General features: G+C 37.3%; 4 protein-coding genes across 4 annotated transcripts; 2 read left to right on the forward strand and 2 right to left on the reverse strand.

The window, feature by feature from the left end:
• Positions 1-403: 403 nt before the first annotated feature.
• On the forward strand, positions 404-3,018 carry LOC135088614 (putative ATPase N2B). The gene is made up of 7 exons (XM_063983523.1): positions 404-1,001; positions 1,077-1,271; positions 1,359-1,600; positions 1,676-1,850; positions 2,074-2,223; positions 2,332-2,445; positions 2,541-3,018. The coding sequence occupies exons 1-7, from the start codon at positions 609-611 to the stop codon at positions 2,664-2,666; spliced, it is 1,395 nt and encodes a 464-aa protein (XP_063839593.1). The 5' UTR covers positions 404-608; the 3' UTR covers positions 2,667-3,018.
• A 35-nt stretch (positions 3,019-3,053) lies between these two features.
• Positions 3,054-12,566, reverse strand: LOC135088615 (general transcription factor IIE subunit 1). Its single transcript, XM_063983524.1, has 9 exons — positions 12,437-12,566; positions 8,425-8,564; positions 7,956-8,072; positions 7,616-7,794; positions 7,048-7,274; positions 6,382-6,580; positions 3,653-3,785; positions 3,449-3,556; positions 3,054-3,296 (listed from the first exon to the last, which is right to left on the reverse strand). Exons 2-9 carry the CDS (start codon positions 8,546-8,548, stop codon positions 3,121-3,123), a joined length of 1,263 nt encoding a protein of 420 aa, XP_063839594.1. The 5' UTR covers positions 8,549-8,564; positions 12,437-12,566; the 3' UTR covers positions 3,054-3,120.
• LOC135088613 (tyrosine-protein kinase transmembrane receptor Ror2) lies at positions 9,001-12,063 on the reverse strand. The gene has a single exon (XM_063983522.1). The coding sequence runs from the start codon at positions 11,867-11,869 to the stop codon at positions 9,953-9,955; it is 1,917 nt and encodes a 638-aa protein (XP_063839592.1). The 5' UTR covers positions 11,870-12,063; the 3' UTR covers positions 9,001-9,952.
• Positions 12,310-16,079, forward strand: LOC135088617 (rab-like protein 3). Its single transcript, XM_063983528.1, has 6 exons — positions 12,310-12,407; positions 14,183-14,392; positions 14,498-14,640; positions 14,729-14,865; positions 14,948-15,002; positions 15,711-16,079. Exons 1-6 carry the CDS (start codon positions 12,362-12,364, stop codon positions 15,855-15,857), a joined length of 738 nt encoding a protein of 245 aa, XP_063839598.1. The 5' UTR covers positions 12,310-12,361; the 3' UTR covers positions 15,858-16,079.
• Positions 16,080-16,097: the final 18 nt, after the last annotated feature.

Genomic DNA, 16,097 nt, shown 5'->3' on the forward strand with positions numbered 1-16,097 from the left:
GATACATAAAGTTAGCCTATTAATTTAACACAGGTACGACTGTACTCAGTGTTGCACTATCAAATGCAATTGACGCGCCTCTATGCCAGGGTTTTTATGTTCCTGGTCAGGCTATACCTAGTATGATTTAGAATTTAGCCTAGGCGCAGACCACCGACTTTTAGTTGGCGATAGTTGGGTCGGGCTGATAATCAGTATGGAGATTTAGGAATGTGCATAGAAGAATGTGCGCACATCTCTGCGTCTAGGCATAAAGCAGAAAGATCAAGCTATGACAGTTACAATCTTTTTCTCAAAACTAGGATTTATAAAATAATTTCTATGCCACTACATAAAACACAGACATAAAAAATTTTAATGTCGAAATGACAGATGACTGACATTGACATAAGAATGACGTCAGGGTTTTGACAAAAAGTTGGGATGGGGATTTGCACTCAGCTATTTATTACTTTACGAAAACGTAATACTAATGCAATAGTTCCGTTGTTACTGAAAAGTCATTAAAATGTGGTGAACATATCAGCTTTTCAATGTTAATTTAAATAAATTTGTAGGTTATATAATGTTAACAATTTCCTTGAAACATTCAATCAGCTGACAAGAAAATGATCGCGCCAAGGGAATGCTTTCACATTTCCTCAGTTTTGAAGTGCAATTGGAAGTATATTAATCGTCATGCAAGATTATTTTCATCGCAAGCAGAGCGTCAACCGTTGGCATCTGAAGGTCCTTGGCAAATATACTCTGACAAGATTTCAAATGGCATCCTAAGCAGAGATGAGCATCAGGAAAAAGTGGTTCACCAGCTTCAACAGATTTATCAAGAAGTAGCAGCATTCGAAAGACCAGTGTTACAGAACCGGACTAGTAGTTCACTGTTTAATTTCTTCAAAAAAAGTGAACCTCAGAAAATTATTGCACCTAAAGGTCTTTATATTTATGGCAGCGTTGGTGGAGGAAAAACGATGCTGATGGATTTATTTTACGAGACAGTGCCTGTAAGTCCATAATTTCAGAGGAAATAGCAGTGGAAAAATATTTTACAAAGTTCTTTACATATTCTGTTGTTTTAGATAAAAGAAAAGTTAAGAGTACATTTTAACTCTTTTATGCTGAATATTCATGCTCGAATTCATGAGCTTAAAATCAAATCTGGTAAAGGAGCTAGCTCTTTCAGAGATGAAGGTTCCAAGCCATTTGATCCCATACCCCCCGTGGCAGCAGATATCACACAAGAATCATGGCTCATTTGTTTTGATGAGTTTCAAGTAAGTATTCAACGTACTGATTTAATAATAAGTAAGTATTGCTAAGTTGTACTTATATTTATTTTGATGTCATATTTTTTCTTGCAGGTAACTGATATTGGTGATGCTATGATTTTGAAGAGATTGTTTACACAATTATTTGATAATGGTTGTGTTGTCATAGCTACCAGTAACCGCAAGCCTGATGACTTGTACAAGAATGGATTACAGAGATCAAATTTTCTGCCGTTTATTCCGATCCTCAAGTCTCATTGTGATGTAATCCAGCTAGACTCTGGAATTGATTATAGATTAAGAGGAATGGGTAGCAAATATAGTAAATATTTCCTGTAAGTAGATGCAAATATTAATTTTTAAGTAGTAAATTATATAAAGTTATATATTTTGTCATAATATGTTTTTAGGAACAGTGAATTGACCCCTGAAAATAATGTAGTAGACAACTTATTCAAGTTCCTGATATCAAAGGAGAATGATACTGTAAGAGTTAGAGTTATAAATATAATGGGAAGGAACGTCAAGTTTTCAAAATCTTGTGGAAGAGTTTTGGACACTACTTTTGAGGAATTATGTGATAGAGTGAGTTTAATTTTAGAAGTTACTAAAATTTATCTTTGGTCAGAATAAATAATATAAAAGCTTTGTCAGCAAATTGATATTGAACTGATATTATTATTAGTGATTACATAAGCATAATGGCACATTATCAAAAACTTTGATGTTTAACACAGAGTGGAACTCAATTTCACTGTCTTAATATTTGTCATTTGCTTCAAAATACATATTTTATTTTAATTTTCAGCCTCTTGGTGCTAGTGACTATCTTGTGATATCAAAAACTTTCCACACTGTGTTCATAAGGGAATTACCTCAGCTATTTCTGTCAAGACATAGATCACAATTGAGAAGATTTATTACTCTCATTGATACTCTGTATGACAACAGGGTGCGGGTAAGTTAAAACAATAGCAATTACAATCTAATTTATTGTAAGTTGTGTCATAATTTATATTAAAGAATATGTTGTTATAAAAATAATTACATGATTATTTATTCACAGGTTGTTATAGCTGCAGATTGTGATCCAAAGGATCTATTTAAAGCAGAGGAAGTAAAAGAAGTTGGTGATGCAGACAGGGCTCTTATGGATGACTTGAAAATAACAAAAGATTCGGTAATATTTTAAAATTGAAATTAAAATATGGTTTTTTATTTATTGGATTTTGTCAAGACATTTTTAATTTCATTTGTTATTCTTTTTTTGTATAGGAGGATGCTAATGCTGCAATATTTACTGGCGAGGAGGAGTTATTTGCATGTGACAGGTGCCTTTCAAGAATAATGGAAATGCAAACAGATGAATACTGGGAGAAGTGGGGAAAACATCTCAACTAAATTCTTAACTACACTGTTTTGTTTGGACTAAAAGTAAATACTAGATAACGTCTGACTCGTTTCATAATAATTGATCCAGCAATATTAGTTGTAAAAGTGCTAAAATATTAAGTCAGTATTAGCTCACATTGTCATTTGATTTGATAAGTTTGATTCCATTCATTACCTTACAGTGTGAATGGGAGAGATAGCAAATTAAGTAATTTATAGCTGACCAAATATTGCAAGATGTATGTACTTATTTGGATTTAGTTGTGTGTGGCAAGGCCATTGTGTTGTACCTAAATATTTTTAATGAGAGAACTTTTATTTTGTTAATTATTTATTATTTCAATAAAAGTGTTGAATTGTAGATATGTTTTTATTAATTACACTAAAACAACTGTGGACGATTAATGCGTCGTTTATTAATAACGTTCTTAACATAACATTTATCCTTATCTATTGAAGTAATTTAATCGTACATATGGCTATAATATTCCTGATATACCTGTATGTATGTTTCTTTCTCTGTGGGCGTCATCTGTGCGATGACGTCATCGTCGACGCTGGTGATAGGCACTGCCTTGCCATTTACCAGCACGGTAGGCGCGTTGTCATCTGAATCTGAGTCTTCGCTTTCCATTTCAGCTGAAAAAAAAAAAAACAAGATTATTATTGAATTGTAGCAGCAAGACAAAACATACTAAAATATGTATTAAGAAGTAAACAATGAGTAACTGCTGATTATGATACTTATAAAGTATCTAAAATAGCTTTCTCTTCTGAGAAAAGATACTTACCAACAGCAGCTAATTCATCTTTGAGTTTGTATGGGTCCTTAGATTCATTGTCACTAGAATCTGAACTATCTTGTTCAATGCCTTTCAACGCGTTGGCCGCTGAAGTACCTAAAACAAAGATTTTTTCGTTATCAATAAGTAAGTGTTGTATGATATTACGTAACGTCATTAGATTTAGGAAAAAAAAATATTTTAAATGTTTACCTGTAGTTTGTTTTTCATGTGCCAAGAGAACAGACATGATGTCATCGTTCTTTTCTTTCCCAGCACTTTTAACGTTGCTTGCATTGCTTGCGGCCTTCTCAAGAGCGGCGTCTGTTGAATGTACGCTGTCGCCCTGTAAATAAAATTACAAATGTGATCTTCGATTCTGGAATTCGTTGCCTGCTGCTGTCTTCCCCGAAAACTATAATCCGGGCCTCTTCAAGGCGAGAGTGAATAAGCACTTACAGGGCAGATATGTACCATCCTAGACTGCATCCCACTTAACATTTGCGATTGTGGTCAAATACCTGCCTTGTTATGCATAAAAAAAAATCTCATTGGAGTCGAATTCGTGACCTCTGTGTCTGAGACAGGACGTTGTCTTGCAGTGGTCGGCTAGTGAGACTACAGAGGCGGCATTTCCTAGCGTATTGCCCCCACTGAGGGTCGAACCCAGACCCCTGGGTCTAAGACAGGCGGTATCATGCTCTGCTGCTCACCTGGTCGTTGGCTGCAATGGTGCTTTCCACCATCCAGACGCTCGCCGTCGGGACCGCGCATCGCTTTTCGCAACCGCGCATCGCTTTTCGCAACCGCTTACTTGATCGTTGACGATGATGGTGTCCTCCACTATTCATTTACGATGGTAGTAGCTAGTCAGGAGGACCCCATCGGGAAGCGAATCCAGGAGCCCTTGGTCTGAGACAGGAGATCTTGCCACTAGCCCACGAGACGGTATCCTGTGCTTCATTACCTGGTCGTTGGCGGCAATGGTGCTCTCCACCATCCAGACGGGTCGCTCCTTGACCCTTGCCCGACCACTGCTCGCCGCCGGGACCGCACATCGGCTGCTTCATTAGTCTACAACCGCTTACCTGATCACTGACAATGATGGTGTCCTCCACAATTCATCTACGAATGTGGTAGCTATAGTCAGGAGGACCCCATTGGGAAGCGAATCCGTTGGTCTGAGACAGGAGATCTGGCCACTGGCCCATGAGACGGTTCACTCACCTGGTCGTTGGCGGCTCCACCATCCAGACGGGCCGCTCCTTGCGCGCGGCGGCAGCGTCGGCGGCGCCGGTCTCCTCGCCGATAGTAACGTCCACGCGCGTCCTACCGCCACCCCTGGCCTCGCACGACCACTGCTCGCCGCCGGGACCGCACATCGGCTGCTTCATTAGTCTACAACCGCTTACCTGATCGTTGACGATTATGGTGTCCTCCACTATAGGTGGTAGCTAGCCAGGCGGGCTTAGAAAAGTCCTATTATCAACGAAATCGAGCAGAAAATTTTGTTCTCACTAGGACCGGACCCAGGATTCCTGCGTGAGGACAGGAGATCTTGCCACTTGGCAACGAAAAGGCATTTCTTAGAGGTGTATTTCTTAGTGTGTATTGCTCCCACTGGCAGTCGAACCCGGATCCCTGCGCCCTGGGTCTATAAAGGCCATATTTCTAGAGCTTTGCTTGCCTGGTCGTTGGCAGCAATGGTGCTCTCCACCATCCAGACGGGCCGCTCCTTGCGCGCGGCGGCGGCGTCGGCGGCGCCGGTGTCCTCGCCGATGGTGACGTCCACGCGCGTCTCCTCCACCGCCAGCCCCTGGTTGCGCGTGGCCTCGCCCGACCACTGCTCGCCGCCCGGACCGCGCATCGGCTGCTTCATTAGTCTACAACCGCTTACCTGATCGTTGACGATGATGGTGTCCTCCACTATAGGTGGTAGCTAGCCAGGCGGGCTTAGAAAAGTCCTATTATCAACGAAATCGAGCAGAAAATTTTGTTCTCACTAGGACCGGACCCAGGATTCCTGCGTGAGGACAGGAGATCTTGCCACTTGGCAACGAAAAGGCATTTCTTAGAGGTGTATTTCTTAGTGTGTATTGCCAGGCCTGTTCATCTCCGCGAGTTTGCATCGAAAACAAAACACGCGCGACGACCCCTCCTGAGGTACCTAAGTAATCGACAGGACAATCACGAGCGAGTATTGACGGACGCACGTGTATTCTTCACCCATTTGCATTGTAAAGACAATAAACTATATGTAAAAACGGTGGTGTAATTAATACTGTGCAGTATTTTTTAACTGCCTGAATAATAATAGAAACACAAAGTATAATTCATGCTTAATCATGAAACAAAACACGCACGATGGCCCACCCACATACAGGACACAACACACAACCCACATACAGGATACTATTCGACAAGGCCTCACATACGAGCGAACATTGACTCACGCACGCGTATTCTTGTGTATGATGGAAGAAAATAAAGAAAATGGTGTACTAAATACTGTGCAGTATTTAAATGCCTAAATAATAATAAAAACACAGAATGTACTTTTTTAAGTTGCCTCAAGACACTGAGAGGTAAATAAGTAGTTAATATTATTCATGATAATTCATGCTAAATCATGTATTTCCTCCGCCATTTTCCGCAGTTTGGCACCTCACGTCACACATCATTTTACCGAAGTCAGCCCTATGCCTTCGGCGCAGTACCGAACACTGACGTTTGTCAACAAAATGGTGCTCGACTATTGAGACAAGCTAAATTATACCATATTATTAACGACATTAAGCATACATTTTTTTAAATACCTTTGCAAAGAGAATCTTCTGTACGTAGTACTTGTTATTATTCTGTGGTATTGCTCCCACTGGCAGTCGAACCCGGATCCCTGCGCCCTGGGTCTATAAAGGCCATATTTCTAGAGCTTTGCTTGCCTGGTCGTTGGCGGCAATGGTGCTCTCCACCATCCAGACGGGCCGCTCCTTGCGCGCGGCGGCGGCGTCGGCGGCGCCGGTGTCCTCGCCGATGGTGACGTCCACGCGCGTCTCTTCCACCGCCAGCCCCTGGTTGCGCGTCGCCTCGCCCGACCACTGCTCGCCGCCCGGACCGCGCATCGGCTGCTTCATATTCAGACTGAAACATGGTTTTGATTAGGAACAAATTGTGTGATACAAGAAATACAAGAATGTTTCTAAGACAAGGTATTTACAGAACCCGACATTTTCAGACACTTTCTCTGGGTCTGGAGGAAAAACAAATCAATCAAACATTATTATCCGGAGGTTCGATTACTAATTCTTCTTGATAAAAAACCTTGTTTTGGTAAGTAGGTATTCTCAAATCTGGCATTCTTTTCGACCCCGCCAGCCGCGAATTCGCAATGTTTCAAGTTTGTGACTCTTGCTAATATTTTATTTGTGATTCATCGCTAGCGCTACATACATAATATCCGCGCCCGTCATAGCTACATGACTAATTTTATCAAAACAAAGTGATATCAGAGGTTTTCAGAAAAGATAATAGTTTTCCTTTTATTTCAGGAGAAATAATAGTTTTTCTGGTGAAATTAATACAAAAACGTCTACAGAAATTCTTATTACCCTCTGATTGTGTTGATGTCTACTGGTTCTGGCTCCAATATCTCAGGCGCCAGTTTTATTCCTTCCACTTCTCGTAGCAGTATGTACAATGTTTCCAACTGTTCGTTAAATTTGGCCAACAGTAATCTGGAATCCTTTTTAGGTAGCGCCGATTGGTCCTCTTCAACAACTTGGTTACAAAATGTACATCGGAACTCTTGTGTCATCATGTCGTATAATTGATCTGCCTAAAATATTATAAAATATAAATAAAGATTTATGAATGGCACAGGAGAAAATATTAACGACTCGACATGGAGTAGAACTCGGAAGTTTGGCTTTTGTACCTAACAAACTTTTATTTGCTACATGACTTACTTTCAAGTTTCAGAGAAAATAAGTTGTTTCTGTAAATGATAACTAAGAAGGCTTCTGTCGTAGTAGAGCGATGTGCGAGATATGGACATGGGGCGTAAGTAAGTAAAACAAGTCGGAATGCTAGAAGTAATACTTATAGTCCTCCCGCACCACTTCATTACTGCAGTAACCAACCAATTTATGGGCTACTCTCAGTTTAGCAGTTCCTTACCTCGAGGTCTGTGAACGTCTTGCCACACGCAGGGCATTTGAAGCTGGCGCGGCTGGTGGCGTCGCGCTCCTCCGTCTCCATGCGCTTGCGCATCAGGTCCAGTTTGTACTTCACCACGTTCACGAATGTCTTGTAATTTATGAAGTAGTAATTCACTTTTTGTGCTTTTCCATCAGGACCTATAATACGAAAATATAATATGATTTTGCGCGATATAACTTTTAGTTTTATGTAGTAACGGCATTTATAGACGTGTAGTTAATAGTTATCCACTAAAGTACCTACTTGTATCGTGCAAGATAGTGTTAGTGTCGCTTAATAAAGCAGAGGCAAATCAAACCTGTTTCCATTTTTAATCGAACTTGAATGAATTTATCGTTCTTCAATGTAGCTATCCTGGCTCTCAACATTTTTCTTTCGAACTTGAGCAGTTCGCAGATGTCATCTTCTTTCATACCTAAAATAGAAAAATGATAAGTAATTAGGCAGTAGGTAGGTATAATTTGGGAAAGAACTAGGTTAGGTTTGGCCTGGGAATCGAACCCGAACTATCAAGTGGGGTAAAAAAATCATTCAGTATAAGATAGTTTTCACTGCTTTATAACGAAAATTGCGAGTGTTGTGTGATGTTTTCACATTTTCTGCTCTCTCCGTCGCTGCCACTCATGCTTGTATGTTGTCTTGAATAAGAGGAATGGACACAGATCTGAAAGCGACTTAGAATAACTTTCGCTGTCATACGATATGCAAGTAGTGCCGCGGTTTCTGCTGATGATTTTAATACTGTAGAATAAACTTATAATACTTACAAGGATTTCTTACGAGCATGTCCACTATTAGAGCATCTTCGATTGTGTAAAACCCACGAACAACAAGACGAGCAAGCTGTTTCAAACTACTGGGTACTTCCGTTACAAGACGTTCTTCAGTCATATTTGCGGGATAGCTTCTGTAATAATTTATTTACTGTTAATAACTTAATCATTCCGCTATGTAGGTAATAATTTTTTTAGTAATTAGCTATAAACTATTTTTGGAATCAATAAAACAAGTTCAGTTTTATTAATTGCTTTATTCCTTAATTAACGACAAAAATTAAAAACATTCAAATAATTTAAAATCATAAGTACTCAAAATATACTACTAATGTACGAATTCTATACCATACACATTTTAAATAGAAAAATCAGTAAAGCTATGTTTAATTTGTATTACAAAAAATATATATTTGTTACAATACAAATAGATTTTTTTCCTTTGGCAGTGTGATTCGATAATATTTTGGGTAGCTTTATCATACAATTTTTTTCAACAAATTAACGCATCTACAAACTTGTTCACATCTGAAGTTTTTTTGTTTGAGCTATTACTTATTTATTTTATTATAAAGGAATGTAATAATTATGTTACTAAAAGTGATTTTACTAGCCGCGTACATGCTATGAGACATTAGGGTACAAATTCAAACAAAGGGCAAATAATTTAATCACACAACTACATGTGACAAACATTACATTAATAATGGGAGTGTACATTAGTAATAGTATGATTTTGTGAAAATGAATTATGTGAAACTAAAACTACTAATACAATTTAAAAAACATTTCTAAAATCAGTCTTTACAAAAGGAAATGAACTTGGAGTCAGAAGGGTCTCAAAAGATATATGAATTATAATTTTAGGCCTTATGAGCTTTCAAAAAGTATTTAAGTAAACTATACAAAAATTTGGTGTATCACCATGAAGCTGCTATGAGACAAACATTAAATCAAGAGTATTTATACTTAATTTCAAAATCTAACTACTACTTACAAAAATTGACAAAGTATGCATGTAATAAATAAATAACTATAACACCAAATTATATTTTACAGGAACAATAACTAACAAAACCTAATTGAGAGCTTAATCGTTTTTATCTTCAATTATGGTAAAAATGCTAAAAAATTATTAAAATGCATTCAGCTTTCAATTTGTACAAAGATAATTTAAAACAAGTATAAAAACATTGTATTACTGTACATAGTACTGTTTATAGCATAATTATCATGTGTAGCTAGTTATATTTTAAATCAAAACACTCACATGCACATGCCATGGAATCATTTTTTACAAAGAAACTTTCACAGTTGACATTTAAATAGCTGCCGTTAAGACTAAGGTGTCAATCAACATCTGTGCATTCATACACACATGACGGTAATTAATAAATTTTACATTTTGTTCCACTTTCAGTTGCAAACATGATTACTATTGAGGTAAAATTGCATTTACAACTTTTAAATTATACTGAAATTGGATTCTTAACATCTAATCTTAAATATAACAAACACCAAATTATTCATGAGTTCTTTCAAGAATTATTTGTATGTTGTCTAATGTTTGATAAATAACCCTAAAGTTGGGGCGGTCACTAGGTTGATGATTCCAGCATTGTTTCATAAGATCATATACACATCTTGGGGTATTGTCAGGACATGCTAGAACATTTCCATCTTTTAAAAATCTTACTACTTCTTCATGTGTCATACCAAAATAAGGTTGTAGAGCAAAAGAAAATATTTCCCACAGGCATACACCGTATGCCCATACGTCAGATTCTAAAGTATATTTATTGTACAGTATACTCTCCAAAGGCATCCATCGAACTGGAATAGCATCATGTTCATCTCCTTTGTAATAGTCTTGTAGATAAATTTTATGAGATAAACCAAAGTCTGCAATTTTCACTACCATATCATCATTTATCAGGCAATTTCTTGTAGCTAGATCTCTGTGAACAAACTTGCGATCTGATAGATAAACCATTCCAGAGGCTATCTGCCTTGCAATATGAAGAAGATCTAGATGTCCTAATGGTGCTGCTAGGAGTCTTAGATCTTCTCTATTTTCAATCGCTGTAGAGAAATTGGTACCTGTGCTGCATGCTCGTAAGTATTCATTCAAGTCACCTTTCCCCATAAACTCAAATAACAAGCACATTGGTCGCCCAATCGCACATACTCCTAGTAATTTAACAATGTTTGGATGATCAAAATCTGCAAGTAAACAAGCTTCTCTTTCAAAATCCAACTGCAAGTCGTGAGAAGCTTCATCCTTGAGCATTTTAACAGCGACTAGTGTAAATTCTTCTTCAGGCACTAGTCCAGGAGCTTTGGCTTGGAACACTCTGCCAAATGCGCCCTGTCCTAAATCACGAATGTAAATAATGTTGTTTCTAGGAAATTCCAATTTCTCTAGTTTAGGATTAAGTTGTGCTCCAGTTGTGTGGTAAGCCAGATTGCTAGGAAGTTTGTCAAGATCAATATCCATATTTTGTACATTTCTGCGGCTTGACATATTGCATTTGGAGTAGTGGTTCTTAAGGAAGTAATGACACAGCAAAGCAACAGATGCTATTCCTATGATACAACCTAGTCCACCAACTGATAGCAACAGGACAAATGAAGGTGTGAAGTAGTTCTCCATAACTATATTTGGTCCACTGATATTGTCAAATTCATCACTTGAATTGGCACATACTGGTATGTCACATAGCTCCCACCGTACATTTGGGTTCATCGTATAGCACCAAGGTTTACGTTCCTCTCCTCCTGCATTTCTGCAATAATTTGTTGAGTTTTGAACTTCAGGAAAGACTAATGGTGGTCTTGTATGCTGATGTGGAGACTGTGATTCCCATGCTTGACATGCTAGTCCAGTCTCTGTCACATTCATAGTGCCTTGGTAATACTGCCCATTACCCCTCACACATGTAGTAGTCACTTGGCTGTAATCCATGTCAGTGATACCTGTGTTGTGGCAAGTTACTTGGTTGCCTTTCCCAGAAAATTTGGGCAGCTTTTCACATTCTGGAAATCGAAAGTGACCTCTAGATTCAAATATAACTCCACGTCGCTTTTGTTCTTCAATAACAATCCAGTCATTATAACAAAACTGCATTTTAACAGCCATGCAGTCTTCGTAACAAATTGGCAATGCAAAATAACCAACTCCGTCTTTGTCGACGCATTTGGGAAAAGCGTAGGCACAAAGTAATTTTTCAGCTCTACTTCTACATGGCTCTTTGAGAGTAGATATCATTTCTTTCCACAGGCCAGTCGTAATCTTCTCATTGTCTAGTCCTCCTGTGTGGTTGTACCAAACATAGCCCGTAGAATAACTTTTGCAAATCTGTCCATTGTAGGGACCACAATAAAGATGCACTGATTTTATGAGAAGAAGCACCAAAAATAATTTGCAGTGGATGTCCATTGTTTTATTGTATGACCTTCCCGAGTTGCACGTACGTCATATATCGTTGCATTTTATTGTGAGGTTTAAGAAAATTATCTCTATACACGATACTGAATGTACAATGGCGGACGCATTATTTATTATTGATTTTACTTTTCGTAAAAATTCAGCTGCAAGCAAGTGTATTGTGTAAAGTAGTTGCGTTTAGTTTTTCCCAGATTTTCCTATTAGGAAAAAATAAAATTATTTTATAAATGTTACAAAAAATAGAATAATAAATTTTCTCTGAACTTAATAAGCAGCAACATAAAACTATTTATTAAACAATGCATTTATTCTACTTTTAATCAATAAATAATATTTTATAATTATGAAATCAATGCCGATTTGAATATTAACGCAAAAACAAAACGCTGCATAATGTTACTGGCAACATTAATTGTTTCTTATAGGTTGGCAGTAAATGTCAAAACAGAACCTGCCGAGCTGAGTGTGAAAAATTCAGTATAAATGGCAGCAATTGAGAAAGTAAAAGTGGTTGTTCTTGGCGATTCAGGTATAAAAATAATGTAATATATGACTTACAGTTTCAGCTTACTAGTGTGTTGCTCTACGAAATTAAAATCACTGTTGAGAATTTATCAACTGATTGTCTGCCAACATGACTTCAGCCATGACACAAAAATAAAAGGGCCGCCAACATTACGCCAATATTTTCCCGCCACAAATTAAGATCTGCATAGTGAGCGCGTAAAAGTTTTTAATCTACTTGTATTCTTTTTTTATTTATTTATTACTTTTTTTCATATCACGCTACATTCTAATAATTTGTTTATTTTACTGGTATGTGATGATTATTTATCACCACTTGAAAGTTATGATCATCAAGGTATTTTTGTAACGTGCGACAGATTGCATTTTATTTTAGTAAAATAAATTGCACTTTAGGTACATAAAACTTGGGCTAAGGCTATGTAACTTTAAAATATTAAACTAGTAGGTATATTAATTATTTTTATACCGAATGAAAACAAATAAAGAAGGGTGGAATTATTCGTAATACATTTTTGATTCGTAGGTAGGTAGGTACGATACGAGAGATAATCGCGCGTTCTTCAATTATTTGTAAGTTTGTGCTTAGTGTTATTAATCGTTTGCGTATGTATTTTGAACTTAGTTAGACTACCCACTTCTATTAATTTATAAAGCCATAGAATATGTCCAAATTATGAAACTGAAAAAAACAGTAATTTTCGTAGATTCTAAGAGCGCTTTACAAGCCTTAGAAAAATTTCCCTTTAAATGCAATATTCAATACCCAATTGTAATTAAATGCAGAGAGTTGCTTCATAAATGTTCTACTTTGGGATACAAAATAATCTTCGCCTGGATTCCGAGTCATAGCCATATTTTCGGTAATGAAAAGGCTGATAAATTTGCCAATGAAGCTGTTGTGAATGGTGATATGATTAGTTATAAAAATTACTGTCATGATCTTTTGTCCCTCCCTAAGTCCTACTTGCGTGAATCATGGGAATTGGATTGGACGCACACTAGTGCAACTAAAGGAAAATGGTACAAGATCATTCAACCAACCATTCCTTTAAAACCATGGTTTTTTAAAATGAAACTGGGAAAGGTCTCTACCTCTAATATTATCCGTATGAGAATTGGCCATGCCTGTATACCTACGCATCTTTTTAGACTTAAAATTGTGAATTCTGATTTGTGTGAGTGTGGTACTGGCACAGATGACTTAAATCATCTGTTTTTCATTTGTCCGTTACATGACCGATCCTCTTTCATCGAATCCCTTATATCCTTACGAGTACCATTCCCAACTTCCATAGCCTGCCTCCTTAATATGCATTCTATTGATATTTATAATACCCTATCTGTTTATATGAGTAATAATAACATAAAAATTTAATCTACCTAATATTTTGTTTTCTCCTTAACTTTCCTGATCCTTTGCAATTTTTTTTTTCCGTTCTCCATTTTTACTTTCCTATACGTTTCCCTAACTTTACCTTACCTCGTCGTGGCTGACGCACAAGCCGTGCATGCCATCATAGAAAAAAAAAAAAAAAAACGAACATTTCGAGTAACGGGTTACTCAATTTGAAAACTATTAGCGTTCGGTTAATAGTTGGGATCGCTAACGCTATGCTAATGACAAAATATAGGCTTACAAACCTAATACTACATTATGTAGGTAGGTATCCATTTTGTTTGGAAAAAGCATTCCAACAACCTGGTAAGCTTCCCTCAGCACACAAAATCCATATCGGGAATAAAATATGAGGTAAAAGTCGTGTTTTATTATAACAGGTGTTGGCAAAACATCGCTGACGTACTTGATAGCTCACAATAAACCTCTGCTATCTCCTGGGTGGACTGTAGGCTGCTCTGTGGAAGTGAAGCTACATAAGTATAAAGAAGGCACTCAGGCGCAAAACACTTTTTTTGTCGAACTTTGGGACGTAGGCGGATCCAATGGCCATAGAAATACCAGGAATGTGTTTTATCAGCCGACGCATGGTGAGTTCATGGAACATCTTTATTTATCTTCGATTACTTATTTCATAATACATAATATTCTTAGCAAGTGCGCAGTTGTATAGATAGTTTACTTTAATGTTTCAGGTATTATTTTGGTACATGACTTAACAAACAGAAAAAGTCAAATTAACTTACAGAAATGGTTATCAGAAATATTAAATCAAGACGGTCCAAGTCCTTTGCAGCATGTAGACGTCGATCCAGAACAGTTTTTGGGTTCTACTCAGGTAAGTATTTTAAGAATAAAGACTACGTATAGGTACTTACTTAGCTGTTATTTACTTAAGGCCTACTTGAAAGCCGTTGATGTTTTAGATTCCAATACTTGTAATTGGGACCAAATTCGACATGGCGGAGGAAAAACAAAAGAAGAATCAATATAGAAGACTAGCCAGTAGCATTGCAGAGCAGTGTGGGTCCGATGAAATATTTGTCAACTGCCATCAATCCAGGTATTAGAATATGATGGATGAGTCATTCATAGCACCAATGATTTTGAAAGATTTTGTAATACGATTTCATTATTGTTTTCAGGTCCTTAGCTCCAGGAACAAGTAATTCAGTGAAGTTGACTAGGTTTTTCGATAAGGTAAGTGCCTAATCATTTTTTTGTTTTATTTCATAACTCTTACACAGCCTCAGTTAACCTGCATCTCCCCTAAATAGAGAAACAATCGTGTTGCTTCGCCACTTTTTTTGTTCCTAATGACGTCGCTTCTCTATTGTTGTTGGGGGCTGGATTGCCCTTTTTTAATCGCCCTAGTCCCTACACAAATGGTTAAGTCACAAAGTACTTTGATGATCAGAACTGATCAGAAGAAGGTTCTAAATTCTATTTGAATATTAAGCTAAATTGCTATTTTCCGCGAAGGCACCTCGTCCAAGTTGGCTTTAGACTTATTCAGGCAGAAATTGTTGAGTTATTTGAATTAAATTAGCATAATTACGAAATTTCACAAATAGTAGGTACTATCGGCCACAGTTCTAGCTACCCATTTCCGATTTTTCTCTCGCTCTCATCAAATGGTGATTCTTTGTGATAGAACGAGACGACATGACCGGAAATGGGTAGCTGGAACCCTCAGATCATAGAAAGGGAAGGATCTGTGGCTGAGAGTGCCTATAATATTACAATATTTACAATGATTTTTTTTACATAGTACCTAGTTAAAAAGTAGGTACAGTTTCAGGATCAGGATCGTCTTTGATATTCTATTGTCGGCTTTGACTTACATACCTACCTACTTACTAAGGTGTCTACGAACAGTCTAACCATCCACACTTTCGTTTCTTATAGGTAATAGAACGGAGATATTATTCCCGCATCAGTCCTTTCCCGGACAAACGCAGACAGATACCGTCGTACATGATGACTACTTCTACACCACTATCCAGTAACAGACCACCTCAGTACTTGAGTCCCAGGTTTTACCACATGGATTGATTTTTATTGTGGTTCTGATATATATTTTTTTATTCATGCAGAGCTTTAAATAACTTGTTTACATTATTTTATAAGAGTTGTTGATAACTATCTAAACTAAAGTTGTATCGAATTGGAAAATCGGTTCACATATTTATTGATCATTCCAAAATCATAGTTATTACATACGAACCGATTGGTAATATTTGTAAATAAATAAGTTGCTAAAGTTTATATAAAAGTCTTTTAACGATCAACACC

The sequence above is a fragment of the Ostrinia nubilalis genome, chromosome 4, assembly GCF_963855985.1.
Source record: "Ostrinia nubilalis chromosome 4, ilOstNubi1.1, whole genome shotgun sequence".
Taxonomy (NCBI): Eukaryota; Metazoa; Arthropoda; class Insecta; order Lepidoptera; family Crambidae; genus Ostrinia; species Ostrinia nubilalis.

Excerpts from the sequence above, each read along its gene's own strand:
- LOC135088614 (XM_063983523.1), top strand. The coding sequence starts at position 609 with ATGATCGCGCCAAGGGAATGCTTTCACATTTCCTCAGTTTTGAAGTGC. Across the intron at positions 1,851-2,073 it reads TTGAGGAATTATGTGATAGA|CCTCTTGGTGCTAGTGACTA; the intron begins GTGAGTTTAATT and ends TTTAATTTTCAG. Across the intron at positions 2,446-2,540 it reads TGAAAATAACAAAAGATTCG|GAGGATGCTAATGCTGCAAT; the intron begins GTAATATTTTAA and ends TTTTTTGTATAG.
- LOC135088615 (XM_063983524.1), bottom strand. The coding sequence starts at position 8,548 with ATGACTGAAGAACGTCTTGTAACGGAAGTACCCAGTAGTTTGAAACAG. Across the intron at positions 7,275-7,615 it reads AGACGTTCACAGACCTCGAG|GCAGATCAATTATACGACAT; the intron begins GTAAGGAACTGC and ends ATAATATTTTAG. Across the intron at positions 6,581-7,047 it reads GACATCAACACAATCAGAGG|TCTGAATATGAAGCAGCCGA; the intron begins GTAATAAGAATT and ends ACCATGTTTCAG.
- LOC135088613 (XM_063983522.1), bottom strand. The coding sequence starts at position 11,869 with ATGGACATCCACTGCAAATTATTTTTGGTGCTTCTTCTCATAAAATCA.
- LOC135088617 (XM_063983528.1), top strand. The coding sequence starts at position 12,362 with ATGGCAGCAATTGAGAAAGTAAAAGTGGTTGTTCTTGGCGATTCAG. Across the intron at positions 12,408-14,182 it reads GGTTGTTCTTGGCGATTCAG|GTGTTGGCAAAACATCGCTG; the intron begins GTATAAAAATAA and ends TTATTATAACAG. Across the intron at positions 15,003-15,710 it reads TGACTAGGTTTTTCGATAAG|GTAATAGAACGGAGATATTA; the intron begins GTAAGTGCCTAA and ends CGTTTCTTATAG.